Source organism: Columba livia, chromosome 37, assembly GCF_036013475.1.
Source record: "Columba livia isolate bColLiv1 breed racing homer chromosome 37, bColLiv1.pat.W.v2, whole genome shotgun sequence".
In the NCBI taxonomy this organism is placed as follows: Eukaryota; Metazoa; Chordata; class Aves; order Columbiformes; family Columbidae; genus Columba; species Columba livia.
The window spans coordinates 252,271-273,506 of NC_088638.1; the positions used below are offsets into that span (position 1 = coordinate 252,271).

The 21,236-nt window shown below is 63.0% G+C and overlaps 2 protein-coding genes across 2 annotated transcripts in view; one reads left to right on the plus strand and one right to left on the minus strand.

Annotated features, from left to right (window-relative positions):
- Positions 1-16,715, plus strand: part of LOC102094750 (lysine-specific demethylase 5C-like) — a 38,671-nt gene extending 21,956 nt beyond the window's left edge. Inside the window, 15 exon segments of the mRNA XM_065044370.1 lie at positions 2,125-2,272; positions 3,510-3,606; positions 3,680-3,739; positions 3,741-4,039; positions 5,238-5,376; positions 6,171-6,350; positions 7,340-7,474; positions 8,959-9,041; positions 9,043-9,302; positions 9,305-9,403; positions 9,405-9,535; positions 11,472-11,529; positions 14,044-14,222; positions 15,368-15,566; positions 16,253-16,715. Of these exon segments, the coding sequence (XP_064900442.1) occupies positions 2,125-2,272; positions 3,510-3,606; positions 3,680-3,739; positions 3,741-4,039; positions 5,238-5,376; positions 6,171-6,350; positions 7,340-7,474; positions 8,959-9,041; positions 9,043-9,302; positions 9,305-9,403; positions 9,405-9,535; positions 11,472-11,529; positions 14,044-14,222; positions 15,368-15,566; positions 16,253-16,407 (2,222 nt within the window). The 3' untranslated portion in view covers positions 16,408-16,715.
- Positions 16,716-16,858: 143 nt separating this feature from the next.
- LOC102089966 (voltage-dependent L-type calcium channel subunit alpha-1F-like) overlaps positions 16,859-21,236 on the minus strand; it is a 30,964-nt gene continuing 26,586 nt past the window's right edge. Inside the window, 6 exon segments of the mRNA XM_065044388.1 lie at positions 16,859-17,589; positions 17,680-17,949; positions 18,045-18,157; positions 18,726-18,880; positions 18,961-19,415; positions 19,843-19,965. Coding sequence (XP_064900460.1) covers positions 17,287-17,589; positions 17,680-17,949; positions 18,045-18,157; positions 18,726-18,880; positions 18,961-19,415; positions 19,843-19,965 — 1,419 coding nt within the window. The 3' untranslated portion in view covers positions 16,859-17,286.

The window sequence follows — 21,236 nt, forward strand, 5'->3', positions numbered from 1 at the left end:
TGGTTTCGGGGTCCCCAGGGGTTGTTTTGGGGGGTCCTGAGGGATATTTTGGGATCCCATGGGATATTTTAGGGTCCTGGGGTTCTTTTGGGGTCCCCAAGTGTCATTTTTGGGGGATCCTGGAGGGATATGTTGTGGTCCTGGGGGTTCTTTTGGGATCCTTGGGGTGGTTTTGGGGTCCCCAGGGGTTGTTTTGGGGGATCTTGGAGGATATTTTCAGGTCCCTAAGGTTGTTTTGGGGGGTCCTGGGGTTCTTTTGGGGCCCCCAAGTGTCATTTTGGGGGATCCTGGAGGGATATTTTGTGGTCCTGGGGGTTCTTTTGGGATCCTTGGGGTGGTTTTGGGGTCCCCAGGGTTTGTTTTGGGGGATCTTGGGAGATATTCTGGGGTCCCCAGGGGTTGTTTTGGGGGGTCCTGAGGGATATTTTGGGATCCCATGGGATATTTTAGGGTCCTGGGGTTCTTTTGGGGTCCCCAAGTGTCATTTTGGGGGGATCCTGGAGGGATATGTTGTGGTCCTGGGGGTTCTTTTGGGATCCTTGGGGTGGTTTCGGGGTCCCCAGGGGTTGTTTTGGGGGATCTTGGAGGATATTTTCAGGTCCCTAAGGTTGTTTTGGGGGGTCCCGGGAGGATATTTTAGGGTCCTGGGGTTCATTTGGGGTCCCCAAGTGTCATTTTGGGGGGATCCTGGGGGGATATGTTGTGGTCCTGGGGCTTCTTTTGGGATCCTTGGGGTGGTTTCGGGGTCCCCAGGGGTTGTTTTGGGGGGTCCTGAGGGATATTTTGGGATCCCATGGGATATTTTAGGGTCCTGGGGTTCATTTGGGTCCCCCAAGTGTCATTTTTGGGGGATCCTGGAGGGATATTTTGTGGTCCTGGGGGTTCTTTTGGGATCCTTGGGGTGGTTTCGGGGTCCCCAGGGGTTGTTTTGGGGGATCTTGGGAGATATTTTGGGGTCCCTAAGGTTGTTTTGGGGGGTCCCGGGAGGATATTTTAGGGTCCTGGGGTTCATTTGGGGTCCCCAAGTGTCATTTTGGGGGGATCCTGGAGGGATATGTTGTGGTCCTGGGGGTTCTTTTGGGATCCTTGGGGTGGTTTTGGGGTCCCCAGGGGTTGTTTTGGGGGGTCCTGAGGGATATTTTGGGATCCCCTGGGATATTTTAGGGTCCTGGGGTTCATTTGGGGTCCCCAAGTGTCATTTTGGGGGGATCCTGGGGGGATATTTTGTGGTCCTGGGGGTTCTTTTGGGATCCTTGGGGTGGTTTTGGGGTCCCCAGGGGTTGTTTTGGGGGGTCCTGAGGGATATTTTGGGATCCCATGGGATATTTTAGGGTCCTGGGGTTCTTTTGGGGTCCCCAAGTGTCATTTTGGGGGGATCCTGGAGGGATATTTTGTGGTCCTGGGGGTTCTTTTGGGATCCTTGGGGTGGTTTTGGGGTCCCCAGGGGTTGTTTTGGGGATCTTGGGAGATATCCTGGGGTCCCCAGGGGTTGTTTTGGGGGGTCCTGAGGGATATTTTGGGATCCCATGGGATATTTTAGGGTCCTGGGGTTCTTTTGGGGTCCCCAAGTGTCATTTTTGGGGGATCCTGGGGGATATTTTGAATCCTTGGGTTGGTTTTGGGGTCCCCAGAGGTTGTTTTGGGGGATCTTGGGCGATATTTTGGGGTCCCCAGAGGTTGTTTTGGGGGATCTTGGGTGATATTTTGGGGTCCCCAGGGGTTGTTTTGGGTGATCCTGGGGGGATATTTTGGCGCTCTGGGGGTGGTTTTGGGGTCCACACGAGTTGTTTTGGGGGATCTTGGGCAATATTTTGGGGTCGTTTTCGGGGGTCTTGGGGGTTCTTTTGGGGTCCCCAAGGCTCATTTAGGGGGGTCCTGGGGGTTATTTTGGGTTCTGGGGGGTTGTTTTGGGGGTTCGGGAGATTACTTTGTGTTCTGGGGTGGGGTGTATTTTGGGGTCCACCCCCATTTTTGCCCCCCAAACACTGCAGGAGCTGCAGTCAGACAGTGAGACTTTTGGGGTCCCGAGCTGTGTTTTGGGTGGCCTGTGGGGTGTTTTTTTGGGGTTCGGGGGGGTCATTTTGCATCCCACCCCCCCCCTCACCCCCCTTGGTGCCCCCCCAGCGCTGGAGGAGCTGCGGGCGCTGGAGTCGGAGGCGCGGGAGCGCAAGTTCCCCGAGAACGAGCTGCTGCACCGGCTCAAGAGCTGCCTGGGCCAGGCCGAGCGCTGCGTGTCCGAGGCCCTGGGGCTCATCAGCTCCCAGGAGACCGGGTCAGTGGCCCCCCCGTGTCCCCCCTCCCGTGTCGCGCCCCCCCCCGTGGCCCCTCTGTCCCCTCCTGTGGCCCCTGTCGTGTCCCCAACCCGCCATCCCTGTCCCTGGTAGCTGCGCGGCCCCATCCTGGATCCTCCTCCTTGTCCCCCGTGTCCCCATCATGTCCCAGTCCTGTCCTCCATGTCCCATCCTGTCCCCGTCCCGTCCCCCGTGTCCTCATCATGTCCCTGTCCAGTCCCTCGTGTCCCCATCCCATCCTGTCCCCCATGTCCCCATCCTGTCCCCGTCCCATCCCCCATGTCCTCATCATGTCACTGTCCAGTCCCTCGTGTCCCCATCCTGTCCCATGTCCCCATCCCATCCTGTCCCTGTCCCCATCCTGTCCCCCATGTCCCCATCGTGTCCCCGTCCCATCCCCCGTGTCCCCGTCCTGTCCCTGTCCCCATCCTGTCCCCCATGTCCCCATCGTGTCCCCGTCCTGTCCCCGTCCCCATCCTGTCCCCCATGTCCCTGTCATGTCCCCGTCCCATCCCCCGTGTCCCTGTCCTGTCCCCATCCTGTCCCTGTCCCATACCCTGTGTCCCCTGTTGTGTCCCCATCGTGTCCCTGTCCTGTCCCCCGTGTCCCCATCCTGTCCCCATTCCCTGTGGCCCCCATCTTGTCCCCCATGTCCCCATCCTGTCCCCATTCCCTGTGGCCCCCATCTTGTCCCCCATGTCCCCATCCTGGCCACATATCCCCATCTTGTCCCCCATCTCCCGTCCCCCTTCTCCTGTCCCCCTTGTCCCCATCCTGTCCCCTATGTCCCATCCCCCTTGTCCCCATTCTGTCCCCATCCTGTCCCCCACATCCATGTCCCATCCCCCTTGTCCCCATCCTGTCCCCCACATCCATGTCCCATCCCCCTTGTCCCCATCCTGTCCCCATCCTGTCCCCCACATCCATGTCACATCCCCCTTGTCCCCATCCTGTCCCCCATGTCCTGTCCCTCACATCCATGTCCCATCCCCCTTGTCCCCATCCTGTCCCCATCCTGTCCCCATCCTGTCCCCCACATCCATGTCCCATCCCCCTTGTCCCCATCCTGTCCCCATCCTGTCCCCCACATCCATGTCACATCCCCCTTGTCCCCATCCTGTCCCCCATGTCCCCCCAGCCACCCCCACACCCCATCCCCCCCGTGTCCCCCACCCCGTCCGTATTGTCCCCCCGCGGGTGACACCGCGCTGTCCCCAGGGTGCCGGCCCCCTCGCTGACGGTGGACGAGCTCCGCGCCTTCCTGGACCAGATGAACCAACTCCCCTGCGTCATGCACCAAATCGGGGACGTCCAGGTGAGCCGGGGGGGGGTCCCATCCCCCCCAGAGGGTGACACACGTGTCACCCACCCTGTCCCCACCCCTCCAGGCCCTGCTGGAGCACGTCGAAGCGTTTCAAGCCGAAGCACGAGCCGCTTTGGACTCGACCCCCCCCGGACCCCGGCGTTCTGCGCTCGCTGCTGGAACGAGGGACCCGTCTGGGGGTGGAGGTGCCGGAAAGCGGCCGTTTGGAGCGGCAAGTGGCCCAGAGCGCGTGGCTGGAGGAGGTGACGGCCACCCTGAGGTCCCCGCGCGCCCGCGTCCCCCTGCACGTCATGAGGGGCCTGATCCAGGCGGGCCGCACCGTGGCGCCCAGCCCCGAGGTGGAGGTGGCCATGGGCGAGCTGGGCGAGCTGCTCACCATCGCCCAGCGCTGGGAGGAGAAGGCCCAGATGTGTCTGGAGGCCAGGTCAGGGCGAACCCCCACATTCGGGGGGGGGACACGGGGCTGGGGGTGTCCCCTGTATTTATTGGGGGGCGGGGAAAGGGGCTGGAGGCTGCACCTTGTATGTTAAGGGGGGGGGAAGGGGCTGCACCCCATATTTCTAGAGGGGGGTAAAGAGGCTGGGGGTGTCTCCTGTATTTATAGGGGGGTATAAGGGGCTGGGGGTGTGCTTTGTATTTATAGGGGGGTAAAAAGAGGCTGGGGGTGCCCCCCCTATTTATAGGGGGGTATAAGGGGCTGGGGGTGCCCCCCCTATTTATAGGGGGGTAAAAAGAGGCTGGGGGTGCCCCCCATATTTATAGGGGGGTATAAGGGGCTGGGGGTGGCCTTTGTATTTATAGGGGGGTAAAAAGAGGCTGGGGGTGCCCCCCATATTTATAGGGGGGTATAAGGGGCTGGGGGTGCCCCCCCTATTTATATGGGGGTATAAGGGGCTGGGGGTGCCCCCCCTATTTATAGGGGGGTATAAGGGGCTGGGGGTGTCCTTTGTATTTATAGGGGGGTAAAAAGAGGCTGGGGGTGCCCCCCATATTTATAGGGGGTATAAGGGGCTGGGGGTGTCCCTTGTATTTATAGGGGGGTATAAGGGGCTGGGGGTGCCCCCCCTATTTATAGGGGGGTATAAGGGGCTGGGGGTGTCCTTTGTATTTATAGGGGGGTAAAAATAGGCTGGGGGTGCCCCCCATATTTATAGGGGGTATAAGGGGCTGGGGGTGTCCTGTGTATTTATAGGGGGGTATAAGGGGCTGGGGGTGTCCCTTGTATTTATAGGGGGGTAAAAAGAGACTGGGGGTGCCCCCCCTATTTATAGGGGGTATAAGGGGCTGGGGGCTGCTGCCTGTATTTATAATTGGGGGAAAGGGGCTGGGGGTGACCCCATATTTGTTGGGTGGGGGGTAAAGGGGCTGCCCTCTGTATTTATAAGGGGGACTAAAACGGTCAGGGACTCCCCCCATGTCTCCAGGAGGGGCTTAATTAGTGGGGGGGGGGGATTAAATTGGGGGGGAACTTGCCCTGGCTTGGGGCAGTTCAGCCATGGAAGCCAAACTGGATCCCAAACTTTTAGGGGGGGAGGTCACCCCTGGATTTGGGGGGCAGGGTGCAGTGGGAGTGTAGAGCAGCCGGACGCCTGGGTTCCTCACCTTTCCCCGCCCCCCGGCAGGCAAAAACACCCCCCGGCCACTTTAGCCGCCATCATCAAAGAGGCTGAAAACATCCCGGTGCTGCTCCCCAACATCCAGGCGCTCAAAGAGGCTCTGGCCAAAGCCCGCGCGTGGATCGCCGACGTCGAGGAGATCCAGGTGCGCCCCCCCCAAACCCCCTGGGACCCCAGCTGCCCCCCCTGGCACCCCAAACACCCCCCCACACACCTTCAAGGACCTGAGACCCCCAAAATCCCCCAGGTACCCTTCAAAACATGCTTGGAGGGGCTTTAAAAGCCCCTTTTCCTTCCTTCCCTGCCCCCCTTTTCCTTCCTCCCGTCCTCCCGTCTTCCCTTCCTTCCCCTCCTTTTCCTTCCTTCCTTCGCCTCTCCTCCTTTTCCTTCCTTCCTCCCATCCCCTCCCCTCCTTTTCCTTCCTTCCTCCCCTCCCCTCCCCTCCTTTTCCTTCCTCCCCTCCCCTCCCCTCCCCTCCCCTCCCCTCCCCTCCCCTCCCCTCCCCTCCCCTCCCCTCCCCTCCCCTCCTTCCTCCCCTCCCCTCCTTTTCCTTCCTTCCTCCCTCCCCCTCCCCTCCCTTTTCCTGCCTGCCTCCCCTCCCCTCCCCTCCCCCTTCCTCCCCTCCTTCCTCCCCTCCCCTCTTCTCTTCTCTTCTCTTCTCTTCTCTTCTCTTCTCTTCTCTTCTCTTCTCTTCTCTTCTCTTCTCTTCTCTTCTCTTCTCTTCTCTTCTCTTCTCTTCTCTTCTCTTCTCTTCTCTCTCTTCTCTTCTCTTCTCTTCTCTTTTCCTTCCTTCCCTATTTTTATCCCTCCCCCCCAATGCTGCCATTCACGGAGGTGTCAGAAAACCATTCATACAACATTCTTAGGGCCGTTTCCCTCCCTGGCCCGAATCGGCGATGCCGTTTCCTCCCCCAACCGAGCCGGCGCCTCTGTTTTCAGAACGGCGACCACTACCCGTGCCTGGACGACCTGGAGGGGCTGGTGGCCGTGGGCCGGGACCTGCCGGTGCGGCTGGAGGAGCTGCGGCAGCTGGAGCTGCAGGTGGCGGCCGCGCACTCCTGGCGGGACAAGGCCTCCCGCACCTTCCTCAAGAGGAGCTCCCGCTACACCCTGCTCGAGGTGGGAGCTGGGGGCTCCTGGGGGACCCAGAGGGCTGCCGGGGGATCTAGGGGGCTCCTAGGGGATCCAGGGGGCTCCTATGGGATCTGGAAGGCTGGCAGAGGATCTAGGGGGCTCAGGAGGGATCTGTAGGACTGGCAGAGGGGCTAGGGGGCTCCTATGGGATCTAGGGGGCTCACAAGGGGTCTGGAGGGCTGGCAGAGGATCTAGGGGGCTCCTATGGGATCTAGAGGGCTGGCAGGGGGGCTAGGGGTTCCTGTGGGGTCTGTAGGGCTCAGGAGGGATCTGTAGGGTGCATGGGGGGTTTGGAGGGCCTGTGAGGGATCTGTAGGGATCTGTAGGGCACACGAGGGGTTTGGAGGGCTCATACAGGATCTGTAGGGGGTCTAGAGAGCTCAGGAAGGATCTGTAGCGCTCATGGGGGGTCTGGATGGATCTATAGGGCCCATTAAGGATCTAGAGGGATCAGGAGGGCTCATGAGGGGTCTGGAGAGCTCATGGCAGGTCTGTAGGGCTCATGAGGGATCTATAGTGCTCATGAGGGATCTATAGTGCTCATGAGGGGTCTGGAGGGCTCATACAGGATCTACAGGGCCCACGAGGGTTCTGTTGGGATCACACAGTCCCACAGTGTCCACTGTCCTCCCATGGGATCTATAGGAGCCACATGGGTTCCAGGGGATGCCAGAGCATCCCCAGTACTCATGTGGGGTCCATAGGACCTCTGTGGGATCCAGTGGGTCCCACAGCATCCCCATACTCGTGTGGAATCCATAGGACCTCTGGATCCAGAGGGTCCCACAGCATCCCCGTGCTCCCATGGGATCTATAGGACCCACATGTGATCTGGGAGGTCCTACAGCATCCCCCATGCTCCCATGGGATCTATAGGACCCACACAGGATCTAGGAGTCCCACAGCATCCCCTGTGCTCCTGGGCGATCCAGCGGGTCCCCGGGGGGCCCCCTGACCCCTATACGTGTCCATAGGTGCTGTGCCCGTGCGCGGACGCCGGCTCCGACAGCAGCAAGCGGCTCAAGTGGCGGCAGGAGCCGGGACGGTACCGGCTGGACGCCGAGAGCCTGGGGCTGTCGGCACAGGATCTGCGCGACCCCGGCGCCGTGGTCAGCACCCCCAGCCCCACACAGCCCCCCCAAAGCCCCCGTATCCTCCACAGCCCCAACACGTTCCCTATATCCCTCCATTCCCCCTTAACCCCCCATTTCTCTCCCCCCCATTTACCCCCAGTTCCCCCAACCCCCCCCGATTTCCCCCTAACCCCCTTCTCTCCCCCCAATTTCCCCTAACCCCCCATTTCTCCCCCCAACCATCCCATTTCTCCCCCCACTTTCTCCCCCCAATAACCCCCATCCCCATTACCCCTCATTCCCCCCAACCCCCCATTTCTCCCTTCGTTTTCCCCCAATAACCCCCCAATTCTCGCCTCCCCATTCCCTCCTAACCCCCCATTTCTCCTCCCATTTCCCCCAATACCCCCCCAATTCTCTCCCCCCCATCTCCCCTCAATAACCCCCCAATAACCCCCATCCCCATTACCCCCCTATTGCCCCTAACCCCCCATTTCTCCTCCTTATTCTCCTTCCATTTTCCCCCAATAACCCCCCAATTCTCTCTCCCCCCCCAATTCTCTCTCCCCCCCAATTCTCTCTCCCCCCCCAATTCTCTCTCCCCCCCCAATTCTCTCTCCCCCCCCAATTCTCTCCCCCCCCAATTCTCTCTCTCTCCCCCAATTCTCTCTCCCCCCCCAATTCTCTCTCCCCCCCCAATTCTCTCTCCCCCCCCAATTCTCTCTCCCCCCCCCAATTCTCTCTCCCCCCCCAATTCTCTCCCCCCCCCCAATTCTCTCCCCCCCCCCAATTCTCTCTCCCCCCCCCAATTCTCTCCCCCCCCAATTCTCTTCCCCCCCCAATTCTCTCTCCCCCCCCAATTCTCTCTCCCCCCCCAATTCTCTCTCCCCCCCAATTCTCTCTCCCCCCCCAATTCTCTCTCCCCCCCCCATTCTCTCTCCCCCCCCCAATTCTCTCTCCCCCCCCAATTCTCTCTCCCCCCCCAATTCTCTCTCCCCCCCCAATTCTCTCCCCCCCCCCAATTCTCTCCCCCCCCCCAATTCTCTCCCCCCCCCCAATTCTCTCTCCCCCCCAATTCTCTCTCCCCCCCAATTCTCTCTCCCCCCCCAATTCTCTCTCCCCCCCAATTCTCTCTCCCCCCCCAATTCTCTCTCCCCCCCCCCATTCTCTCTCCCCCCCCAATTCTCTCTCCCCCCCCAATTCTCTCTCCCCCCCAATTCTCTCCCCCCCCCAATTCTCTCTCCCCCCCCAATTCTCTCTCCCCCCCAATTCTCTCTCCCCCCCCCATTCTCTCTCCCCCCCATTCTCTCTCTCCCCCCATTCTCTCCCCCCCCCTATTCTATCCCCCCCCCCATTCTCTCCCCCCCCCATTCTCTCCCCCCCCCATTCTCTCCCCTCCCCAATTCTCTCTCCCCCCCCCATTCTCTCTCTCCCCCAATTCTCTCTCCCCCCCGTTTCTCCCCCAAATAACCCCTATTTCCCCCCCGTTTCTCCCCCCAATAACCCCACGTCCCCCCCAGATCCTGGCGTTCAAGGAGGGCGAGCAGAAGGAGACGGAGGGCATGCTGCGCCTGCGCCGCGCCAACGCCCAGAAACCCGCCCCCCCCGTCGCCGGGCCCCCCGTCCTGCCTGTGCCGCGGCCCCGCCACCCCCGCCATGCTGCAGTGCCAGCTGTGCCGCGACTGGTTCCACGGCGCCTGCGTCTCCTACCCGCGCCTGCCCCCCCTCCAGAAACCCGCCCCCCCGGCCTGGTGGGAGTGGGACGCCAAGTTCCTGTGCCCGCTGTGCCAACGCTCGCGCCGGCCGCGGCTCGAGACCATCCTGGCGCTGCTGGTGGCCCTGCAGAAGCTGCCGGTGCGGCTGCCGGAGGGGAGGCGCTGCAGTGTCTGACCGAACGCGCCATCACCTGGCAGGACCGGGCCCGCCGCCTCCTGGCCACTCCGGAACTTTCCGCCGCCCTCGAACGACTGGAGGGATGAGGCACCTGAGGGGAGGAGGAGGAGGAGGAGGAGGAGGAGGAGGAGGAGAGGAGCGGCCGCGGGGGGCGACGGAGCCGGGGGGGCGCTCAGGGAGGCCAGCTGCAACGAGCAGACCAAGGTATGGGGGGCTATAGGGGGAGTATGGGGGGTATAGAGGCGGCTATGTGGGCTATAGGGGGGTATAGGGGCTCAGGGAGGCCAGCTGCAATGAGCAGACCAAGGTATGGGGGGTATAGGGGGGTATAGGGGCTCAGGGAGGCCAGCTGCAATGAGCAGACCAAGGTATGGGGGCTATAGGGGGAGTATGGGGGGTATAGGGGCTCAGGGAGGCCAGCTGCAACGAGCAGACCAAGGTATGGGGGCTATAGGGGGCTATAGGGGCTCAGGGAGGCCAGCTGCAACGAGCAGACCAAGGTATGGGGGGTATAGGGGGGTATAGGGGCTCAGGGAGGCCAGCTGCAATGAGCAGACCAAGGTATGGGGGCTATAGGGGGAGTATGGGGGGGTATAGGGGCTCAGGGAGGCCAGCTGCAATGAGCAGACCAAGGTATGGGGGCTATAGGGGGGTATGAGGGCTATAGGGGCTCAGGGAGGCCAGCTGCAACGAGCAGACCAAGGTATGGGGGCTATAGGGGGAGTATGGGGGGTATAGGGGCTCAGGGAGGCCAGCTGCAACGAGCAGACCAAGGTATGGGGGCTATAGGGGGAGTATGGGGGGTATAGAGGGGGCTATGTGGGCTATAGGGGGGTATAGGGGCTCAGGGAGCCAGCTGCAATGAGCAGACCAAGGTATGGGGGTATAGGGGGAGTATGGGGGTATAGAGGCGGCTATGTGGGCTATAGAGGGGTATAGGGGCTTATGGAAGCCAGCTGCAATGAGCAGACCAAGGTATGGGGGCTATAGGGGGAGTATGGGGGTATAGAGGGGGCTATGTGGGCTATAGGGGGGCGTAAAGGGGCTCATGGAGGCCAGCTGCAATGAGCAGACCAAGGTATAGGGGAGGTATGGGGGCTATAGGGGGAGTATGGGGGGTATAGAGGGGGCTATAGGGGGGTATAGGGGCTCAGGGAGGCCAGCTGCAATGAGCAGACCAAGGTATGGGGGCTATAGGGGGGTATGAGGGGCTATAGGGGCTCAGGGAGGCCAGCTGCAACGAGCAGACCAAGGTATGGGGGCTATAGGGGAGTATGGGGGGTATAGGGGCTCAGGGAGGCCAGCTGCACGAGCAGACCAAGGTATGGGGGCTATAGGGGGAGTATGGGGGGTATAGAGGGGGCTATGTGGGCTATAGGGGGGTATAGGGGCTCAGGGAGGCCAGCTGCAATGAGCAGACCAAGGTATGGGGGCTATAGGGGGGTATAGGGGCTTATGGAAGCCAGCTGCAACAAGCAGACCAAGGTATGGGGCTATAGGGGGGTATGAGGGCTATAGGCGCTCAGGGAGGCCAGCTGCAATGAGCAGACCAAGGTATGGGGGCTATAGGGGGAGTATGGGGGGTATAGAGGGGGCTATGTGGGCTATAGGGGGGTATAGGGGCTCAGGGAGGCCAGCTGCAATGAGCAGACCAAGGTATGGGGGCTATAGGGGGAGTATGGGGGTATAGAGGGGGCTATGTGGGCTATAGGGGGGCGTAAAGGGGCTCATGGAGGCCAGCTGCAACGAGCAGACCAAGGTATAGGGGAGTATGGGGGCTATAGGGGGAGTATGGGGGGTATAGAGGGGGCTATAGGGGGGTATAGGGGCTCAGGGAGGCCAGCTGCAATGAGCAGACCAAGGTATAGGGGTATAGGGGAGGTATGGGGGCTATAGGGGGAATTATGGTGGGTATAGGTGGGGTATGGGGGCTATAGGGGAAGGTACTGCAGCTCTAGGGAGAAGTATGGGGCTATGGGGGGAGGTAGGGGCCCTAGGGAAGGTGGTTGGGGGTGAGCGTCGGGGCTTGGAGGGGCTATAGGGGGAGCTCTCGGCTGTATAGGGGCTATAGGGGAAGGTCTGGGGTGTATAGGGGCTATAGGGGAGGCCAAATTGCCCCCTCATGCCGTTGCCCCCCCAGGTGTCGGTGGAGAACGGTGACGCCCCCAGTCCGGAGAAGAACCGGCCCCTGCCCTCAGGTGAGTGGGGAGATCCCCTGGGACCCACTGGATCCCCACAGCCCCTGTGGATCCACCGTGGGGGTGCCGGGATCCACCAGGGACCCTTGAGAGTCACTGGGAGGGTGGCAGGATCTACTGGATCCCCTGTGGGTCCTAGGGATCCACTCAGAGCACAGGGGATGCTGTGGAACCCACTGGATCCCCTGTGGCTCATATAGATCCACTGTGGCTCCTATAGATCCACTCTGGGCGCAGGGGACACTGGAACCCACTGGATCCCCAGTGGCTCCTATAGATCCACTGTGAGCACGGGGACGCTGTAGAGCCCACTGGATCCTGGTGGTTCCTATAGATCCACTCTGAGCGCAGGGGACACTGCGGACCCACTGGATCCCCAGTGGCTCCTGTAGATCCACTCTGAGCACAGGGGACACTGCGGAAACCACTGGATCCCCAGTGGCTCCTGTAGATCCACTCTGAGCACAGGGACACTGCGGAACCCACTGGATCCCTTCTGGCTCCTATAGATCCACTGTGGGTTCTATAGATCAACTCTGAGCAGAGGGGTCACTGTGGAACCCACTGGATCCCCAGTGGCTCCTATAGATTCACTGTGAGCACAGAGGACACTGTAGAGCCCACTGGATCCCTGGTGGTTCCTATAGATCCACTCTGGGCGCAGGGAACACTCTGGAACCCACTGGATCTCCTGTGGCTCCTATAGATCCACTGTGAGCACAGAGGACACTGCAGAGCCCACTGGATCCCTGGTGGTTCCTATAGATCCACTCTGAGCACAGGGGATACTCTGGAACCCACTGGATCCCTGGTGGTTCCTATAGATCCACTGTGAGCACAGAGGACACTGTAGAGCCCACTGGATCCCCGGTGGCTCCTATAGATCCCCATAGATTACAGGGACATTGTAGAGCCTACTGGATCCCCTGTGGCTTCTATAGATCCACTCTGAGCAGAGGGGACACTGGAACCCACTGGATCCCCTGTGGCTCCTTTAGATGTTCCCCCCAGGTCCCAGGACAGCAGGGATCCCCCATGGACCCCATAGGGTGAGGGGACTCTGGGGATCCTGTGGGATCCCTGGACCCCCAAGTGATGTGATGTCCCACGGTGTCCCCGTGTCCCCACAGTGTCCCTGTCCCCCCAAGCTGGAGACACTGAGCCCCATGTTGTGTCCCCACCCTCGTGACCCACTGTCCCGTTTCCCCTTTGTCCCCACAATGTCCCCATGTCCCCCCAGAGCTGAAGGTGCTGAGCCCCATATAGTGTCCCCAACCCCCGTGACCCACTGTCCCCATTTCCCCCACTGTCCCCCTTGTCCCCGCTGTCCCCATGTCCCCCCAGAGCTGGAGGTGCTGAGCCCCATACGGTGTCCCCAACCCCCTGTGACCCACTGTCCCCATTCTCCCCCACTGTCCCCATTTCCCCTTGTCCCCAGTGTCCCACAGTGTCCCCATGTCCCCCCAGAGCTGGAGGTGCTGAGCCCCATACGGTGTCCCCAACCCCCCTGTGACACTGTCCCCATTTCCCCCCAATGTCCCCCCACTGTCCCCCTTGTCCCCAGTGTCCCCATGTCCCCCCAGAGCTGAAGGTGCTGAGCCCCATATAGTGTCCCCAACCCCCTGTGACACTGTCCCCATTCTCCCCCACTGTCCCCATTTCCCCCTTGTCCCCAGTGTCCCCACAGTGTCCCCATGTCCCCCCAGAGCTGGAGGTGCTGAGCCCCATACGGTGTCCCCAACCCCCTGTGACACTGTCCCCATTTCCCCACAATGTTCCACTTGTCCCCAGTGTCCCCACAATGTCCCCATGTCCCCCCAGAGCTGGAGGTGCTGAGCCCCATACGGTGTCCCCAACCCCCCTGTGACACTGTCCCCATTTCCCCCCATTGTCCCCCTTGTCCCCATGGTGTCCCCATGTCCCCCCAGAGCTGGAGGTGCTGAGCCCCATACGGTGTCCCCAACCCCCCTGTGACACTGTCCCCATTTCCCCCCAATGTCCCCCCCACTGTCCCCCTTGTCCCCAGTGTCCCCATGTCCCCCCAGAGCTGGAGGTGCTGAGCCCCATATAGTGTCCCCAGCCCCCTGTGACCCACTGTCCCCATTCTCCCCACTGTCCCCATTTCCCCCTTGTCCCCAGTGTCCCCACAGTGTCCCCATGTCCCCCCAGAGCTGGAGGTGCTGAGCCCCATACGGTGTCCCCAACCCCCCTGTGACACTGTCCCCATTTCCCCCCAATGTCCCCCCACTGTCCCCCTTGTCCCCAGTGTCCCCATGTCCCCCCAGAGCTGAAGGTGCTGAGCCCCATATAGTGTCCCCAACCCCCTGTGACACTGTCCCCATTCTCCCCCACTGTCCCCATTTCCCCCTTGTCCCCAGTGTCCCCACAGTGTCCCCATGTCCCCCCAGAGCTGGAGGTGCTGAGCCCCATACGGTGTCCCCAACCCCCCTGTGACACTGTCCCCATTTCCCCCCACTGTCCCCCTTGTCCCCTGACGTCCCGCTGTCCCCGCAGAGCTGGAGCGGCTGCAGGGCCCGGTGCTGGAGCTGCCCGAGGGCGCGCGGCGGGCGCTGGAGGAGCTGATGATGGAGGGGGACCTGCTGGAGGTGACACTGGACGAGGCCACCAGCATCTGGCGCCTCCTGCAGGCCGCCCGCCCGCCCCCACTCCCGCTCTTCCGCCTGCTCCTCGAGGTACCGGGGACCCCCCGCGCCCCAAAAACGCCCCCCGGCTCCCCCCACATGGGGCCACGTCCCCAGTGTCACAGCGGCGACGCAGAAAGGACCCTGGGGACACCAGAACTGCCCCAAAGTGGCCCCAGAATTGATCTCAACCACCCTGGGGAGCCCAAAACTGACCCCAAGTGGCCCCAAAACTGCCCCAAATGACCCTGGGGACCCCAAAATTGCCCTAAATGACCCTGGGGACCCCAAAACTGACTCGAGGTGGCCCCAAAACTGCCCCAAATGACCCTGGGGACCCCAAAATTGCCCTAAATGACCCTGGGGACCTCAAAACTGACTCAAGGTGGCCCCAGAACTGCCCCAAATGACCCTGGGGACCCCAAAATTGCCCCAGACTAACCCAGGGACCCCAAAACTGACTCGAGGTGGCCCCAAAACTGCCCCAAAATGACCCTGGGGACCCCAAAACTGACTCGAGGTGGCCCCAAAACTGCCCCAAATGACCCTGGGGACCCCAAAATTGCCCTAAATGACCCTGGGGACCCCAAAACTGACTCGAGGTGGCCCCAGAACTGCCCCAAATGACCCTTGGGACCCCAAAATTGCCCAAAATGACCCTGGGGACCCCAAAACTGACTCGAGGTGGCCCCAGAACTGCCCCAGAGTGGCCCCAAAATTGATCCCTGCCACCCTGGGGACCCCAAAATTGATCTAAATTGGCCCCAAATGACCCCAGGGACCCCAAAATTGCCCCAAACTACCGAGGACCCCAAAACTGACTCGAGGTGGCCCTAGAACTGCCCGAAATGACCCTGGGGACCCCAAAACTGACTCAAGGTGGCCCCAGAGCTGCCCCAAATGACCCTGGGGACCCCAAAACTGACCTAAAGTGGCCCCAAATGACCCCAGGGACCCCAAAATTGCCCCAAATTACCACGAGGACCCCAAAACTGACTCGAGGTGGCCCCAGAGCTGCCCCAAAGTGGCCCCAAAATTGATCCCAACCACCCCGGGGACCCCAAAACTGACCCAGAGTGTCCCCAAAATTGCCTCAAATGACCCTGGGGACCCCAAACTTCAGGAGGCCCCCCCCCCCAGTTAGTTCCTTTTTGGGGGGTGTCACTAATGGGGTGTCCCCCCGTGTCCCCCCCCAGCTGGAGCAGGTGGAACGTCGGGGGGCCCGATCCCGGGGCCGGGACCCCGAAAAGCGCCGGAAACGGCGGGGGGGGGATCGGAGCGACCTCCCCCCCCTGGCCAAGGAGGAGCTGGAGCCAAAGAGGATGCGGGGGCCTGAGGGGGGGGGGGACACCCCGAGACAGCCCCCCCACCCCACCCGGCCCCCACACCCCGGGGGTGAGTGAGATGCGGGGGGGACAGGGAAGGTTATGGGGGGTGGGGGGGACATAGGGTTGGGGGGGAGTTATGGGGTACAGGGGGGGGCTTGGGGGGGTTAATGGGGTTCAGGGGGGTCTTGGGTTATGGGGGTTATGGGGTATGGGGGGGGTGGGGGGGGACATGGGGGGGAGTTATGGGGTACGGGGGGGGCTTGGGGGGGTTAATGGGGTTCAGGGGGGGTCTTGGGTTATGGGGGGTTTGGGGGGGTCATGGGGGTTATGGGGGGTTTGCGGGGTCATAGGGGGTTATGGGATATGGGGGGGTCATAGGGGTTTAATGGGGTATGGGGGGGGTCATGGGTTATGGGGTACAGGAGGGGTTTGAGGAGTCATGGGGGGGCTTGGGGGGGCAAGAGGATCTTGGGGGACTTTATGGGGTACAGGGGGGGTCATAGGAGGTTATGGGGTACGGGGGGGGGGACACAAGAGGGTCGAGGTGGGATTATGGGGGACGGTCATAGGGAGTTAATGGGGTACAGTGGCTTTTGGGGAGTCATGGGGGGGGTTGGGGGGCCAAGAGGGTCTGGGGGAGTCAAGCGGGGGGGGGGGGGGGTGGCAGTTTTAGGGTACAAATCTCAGGCCCCCCCAACTAGTGTGGGGGTTCCCCATGAGGTTTGGGGGTTCAGCCTGTTCCCCCCCCCCCAGGACTCGTGACGTGGAGCCCCCAGTTCAGCCGGATGCTCCTGCCACAGCGGGGGGGGCCCCATCAGGATCCCCCCCCACCCCCCAGGACCCCTCACCTGGGCGGGGGGGGCTCCCCCCATGTCCCCCCCCCCCCGCGATGTAATTATTTGAGTTGATTTCTTTTGTACCGTTGAGCCCGGGGGGGGTCACACACACACATGGGGGGTCCCCCAAACACAGGGGGGGGGGGGCGCGTCCCAACCAGCACAGCAGGGCCCCCCCACCCCCCCCCTCACACCGGGTTTTTTATAGGATGGGGGGGTGGGGGGCACAGAGGGGGCGGATTGGGGGTGTCATCCGTTCCCTCCCCCCCCCCACCGACACTAACAGTCTCGGGCTCTTTGTAGCGGGGATGGGGGGGGGGGGGGCTTATTTTATTGTATTATGATTTTTTTTATTATTATTAAACTTTGGAGGCTAAAAAGAGATCGGGGTGAGTGGGGGGGGGGTGGGGAATGGGATGGCCCCCCCCCAAAAAAACCCTGTGTGACAGAACTCCCATCCCCAACCCCCCCCCCACCCCGCAGTGTCCACTCGGGATCCGGTGCTGGGTATTTATTGCAGCCCGGCGGGCGGGGCCTGGGCCGGGCCACGCCCACACAGCACATTCATTGGTGCTGGGGCTTCCTTGCAAATGAGGGGCGGGGCTAGCCGTAGGCCACGCCCACACAGCCTAATAATTGGTGCTGGGAATTCCTTGCGGGGGGGGGGTGGGGCGAGCTAGTCCTAGGCTCCACCCACAGCATTTATTGGTGGTGGGTGTTTGCTGTAGGGGGCGTGGCTAGTGTGAGACCACACCCACACAGCCCATTCATTCGTGCTGGGGCTTCATTGCAAAGCAGGGGCGTGGCTAGTCCTAGGCTCCGCCCACACAGCATTTATTGGTGGTGGATGTTTACTGTAGGGAGCGTGGCTTGTGTCAGACCACGCCCACGTAAATCATTCCTTGCCGCTCGGGGGCGGGGTTAGCCCTAGGCCACACCCACCCTGCCCGTTCATTGGTGGCGGTCCCAGGCCCCGCCCACACAGCTCATCTCATCCGCCAGCTCGTCCTCGGCCGGCGGGCGCAGCGGCTCCTCGTCGCTGTAAACGGCGGCGGAGGCGGCGGAGGGAGCGGGGCCAGAACCGGAGCCGGGAGCGGGGCCGGGGGCGTTGGAGCGGCGGCGGGTGAGCAGGTCGGCGGCCGCGCTCTCCATCTCGTCCATGGTCATGTCGCAAGCGTCCGCGATCTCGCGTTTGGCCACCGCCACGAATTTGGGGTCGCGGGCGAACAGCCCCAGCCCTTCCGAGATGAGAACCTGCGGGGGAGCGGGGAGGAGCTGCCACCGCGCTCGGCGTGTCCCCCAAACCTTGTGTGTGTGTCCCCCCCCCGCCACCCCGGCACTCACGGCTTCCACCAGGCTGTCCGCGGAGCCGCGGGCCAGCGCGTCGCCGGGGCCGCAGGGGACACGCAGGCGGAGGGGCCCGGGGGCGCCGCGCTGCTCCCCCAGGAACCAGCGGGACAGCGGGGGGAGGCTCCCCCCGGCGCCGCCGCCCCCGCCCGCGCCCCCGCCCTCCAGCAGGATGAGCGGCGCGTACAGCACGTGGCCGCGGGGGGGGGCGGCGGCCCAGGCGTGCGAGGAGCCCCCCAGGCGCCAGGTCTCGGAGCTGCCGTAGCCCTGTGGGGAGAGCGGAGGGGGGGGTGTATGTTGGGGAGGGGGTGACACGCGTGTGTGTGTCCCCCCCCTCGCCTTGATCCCATACGTGGTGGTACCTGCGGCCGCGCGGGGCCGGGGGGGCCCGAGGGGTTGTAGGTGCCCGGGATGGGCTCGTCCTCGCAGCTGCCCTGGCGCCGCAGGCACTGGATGGTGAAGGAGGGTTTGCGGCCTGTGGAAAGTGGGGGGGGGGACATGGGGTGGGGGGAACACACACCCCTGCCCCTCTGTAAAGGCCCCGCCCCCTCTTAGCTAAGCCCCTCCCCATAGACATCGTCTCGTTGGAAAGCCCCGCCCCTCCCACAAGCCACGCCCCTTTCTCCTAGCAATGCTCCTTTCTGGGAAGCCCCGCCCCCTCCATTTAAGCCCCACCCCCTCGTTGGAAGCACACCCCCCCACCACGATGCTCCTTCCCTGGAAGTCCCGCCTCTCCCTGCAGGCACTGCCCCTTCCTGTAAGCCACTCCCCTCCTGCAGGCACCGCCCCCTCCCTCCTAGTCACGCCCCTTCGGCTTAATCACGCCCCTCCCTGCAGGTACCCCCACCTTGTTGCAAGCCCCGCCCCCCAACCCCGCCCCATTAGCCCCGCCTCTCCCTTAGCCCCACCCCTTTCCCTTAGCCCTGCCCCTCCCTTAACACCACCCCCCTTAGCCTCGCCCCCTCCCTTAGCCCCACCCCTTTCTAAGCCCCGCCCCTATCGCCAGCCCCGCCCCCTCCCCTAGCCCCGCCCCTCTCCCGTACCCGCGGGGGTGGGCGGCAGGAGCCGGCGCCTCTTGAGCTGTTGTCCCTCCAGGGTCCCGTTGTGCAGCGGCAAGTGCCGGGGGGGCAGCGGCAGCGACCCCCCCCGTGGCCCCTCCCCCGCCCAGCGCGGGGGGTGGGGGGCGGGCAGGGTCCCCCTGGGGAGGGGACAGAGTGGGTGAGACCCCCCCCCCCAAACCACCCCCATCCCACCCACAGGGAGCGGGGGGTTCGGTACCTGTGCCCCCCCCGGCGGTGCCGCGGGGCTGGGGGCTCCGGCTCCTCGTCGGGCTGCCCGGGGCTGGGGGGGGGATCGTCCTGCCCCCCCAGCTCTGAGCGGCGCCTGCGCAGGAACACAGCGGCTCTTTGTGAGCTCACCTTAGGTGTGGCCCCCCCATAGCATGTGTGTCCCCCCCATAGTGTGTCTCCCCCCCCATAGTATGTTGTCCCTCCCCCCATAGTGTGTCTCCCCCCCATAGCGTGTGTCCCCCACCCCACAAGTGTGTGTTCCCCCCCATAGTGCCCCCCCACAGTGTGTGTCCCCCCATAGCGTGTGTCCCCCCCGTACCTGCTGTCTCTGCGGGTGCTCTCGTGGTTCGGGGGGGCGGATTCGTTCCCCTCGGTGGGTGGGGGGGTGTCCTGGGGGGGCTCCCCGGGGGGGCTGGGGGCGGAGCTGTAGAGTGTCTCTGGGGGCTGTGTGCAGAGGGGGCGTGTCAGTGGGTGTGGCCTCGGGTGGAGGGCGTGGCCAGAAGTGGGACTGGGGGTGGAGCCATAGAGCATCTTGGGGCCTGCAGTGGGCGTGGTCTCCGAGGGGCGTGGCCAGAAGGGGGCGGGAACAGGTTGGGGGCGAGGCTTCACGGGGGCGTGGCCAGAAGAGGTGGCTGAGGCAAATTGCAGGTGTGACAGTAGGGGCGTGTTCTCGGGAGGTGGGGGCGTGGCCAGAAGGGCTGTGGGCGGAGCCAAATAGCATCTTGGGGGCTGTGGGGTGCAGTGGGCGTGGCCTCCGAGGGGCAAGAACGGAGCTGGGATAGGTTGGGGGAGCATGTCAGCAGGTGTGGCCAGGAGGGGGGCGTGTCGGGGGGGGGGGGGGGGGGCGTGGCCAGGAGGGGGCGTGGCTTACGGCGTAGCTCAGCCGCTCCTCCTCATTGGCCGCGGGGCCGGTGTCGTTGTCCTCCAGCTCCAGGTCTCCGCTCAGCGCCCGGCGCATCTCGGGGCCCAGCGCCTGCAGCGACTGCAGCCCGGCCTGGGGGGGACACGGCGTCAGCCCCCCCATCACGTGACCCCCCCAGCACCCCCCATCACGTGACCCCCCAGCACCACCCTCCTTTTGGGGGGGAAACCCCCAGTTCTTTGGGGGTGAACCCTCCTTTTTTTGGGGGGGGGTAAAACCATTTGTTATTTCTGAGTTAAACCCTCATTTTGGGGGGGGTAAGCCCCCATCACTTTGGGGGTACCCCCACTCATTTTGGGGGTATCCCCCCCCCATTTTGGGGGTAAGCCCCCCTCATTTTGGGGGTAAGCAGGTAAGCTCATTTTGGTGTCTCCCCACCTCCCCCCCCCCCAAATTTCGGGTGTACCCTCCCCCCACTTCAGGGGGGTAAGGCCTTCCTCGTTTGGGGGGTAAGCCCCTCCCCCCCTCATTTTGGGGGTACCTTCCCCATTTTAGGGGTAAGTCCCCCCATTTGGGGATAACCCCCCTCATTTTGGGGGGTAAGGCCAACCCCATTTCGGGGTCACCCCATTTTGGGGGTATCCCCACCATTTTGGGGTTTCCCCCCCCATTTTGGGTGTATCCACCCATTTCGGGGTGTACCCCCCCATTTTGGGGTCCCCCCCATTTTGGGTGTATCCCCACCATTTCGGGGGTCCCACCCATTTTGTGGTAACCCCCCCAATTTTGGTGTCAGTTCTCCCCCAGTCAGTCCCCCCGCATTTCGGGGTCCCCCGCATTTCAGGATCCCCCCCCATTTTGGGGTCCCCCCATTTCAGCGTCCCCCCCATTTCAGGGTCCCCCCCATTTCGGGCCCCCCCCCGTTTCGGGGTCCCCCCCATTTCAGGCTCCCTCCATTTCGGCATCCCCCCCATTTCAGGGTCCCCCCCATTTCAGGATCCCCCCCGTTTTGGGGTCCCCCCCATTTCAGGATCCCCCCTGTTTTGGGGTCCCCCCATTTCAGGCTCCCTCCATTTCAGCGTCCCCCCCATTTCGGGGTCCCCCCCATTTCAGGATCCCCCCTGTTTTGGGGTCCCCCCATTTCAGGCTCCCTCCATTTCAGGATCCCCCCCATTTCAGGGTCCCCCCATTTCGGGGTCCCCCCCATTTCAGGCTCCCTCCATTTCGGCATCCCCCCCATTTCAGGGTCCCCCCCATTTCAGGATCCCCCCCATTTCGGTGTCCCCCCCATTTCAGGGTCCCCCCCATTTCAGGATCCCCCCTGTTTTGGGGTCCCCCCATTTCAGGCTCCCTCCATTTCAGCGTCCCCCCCATTTCGGGGTCCCCCCATTTCGGTGTCCCCC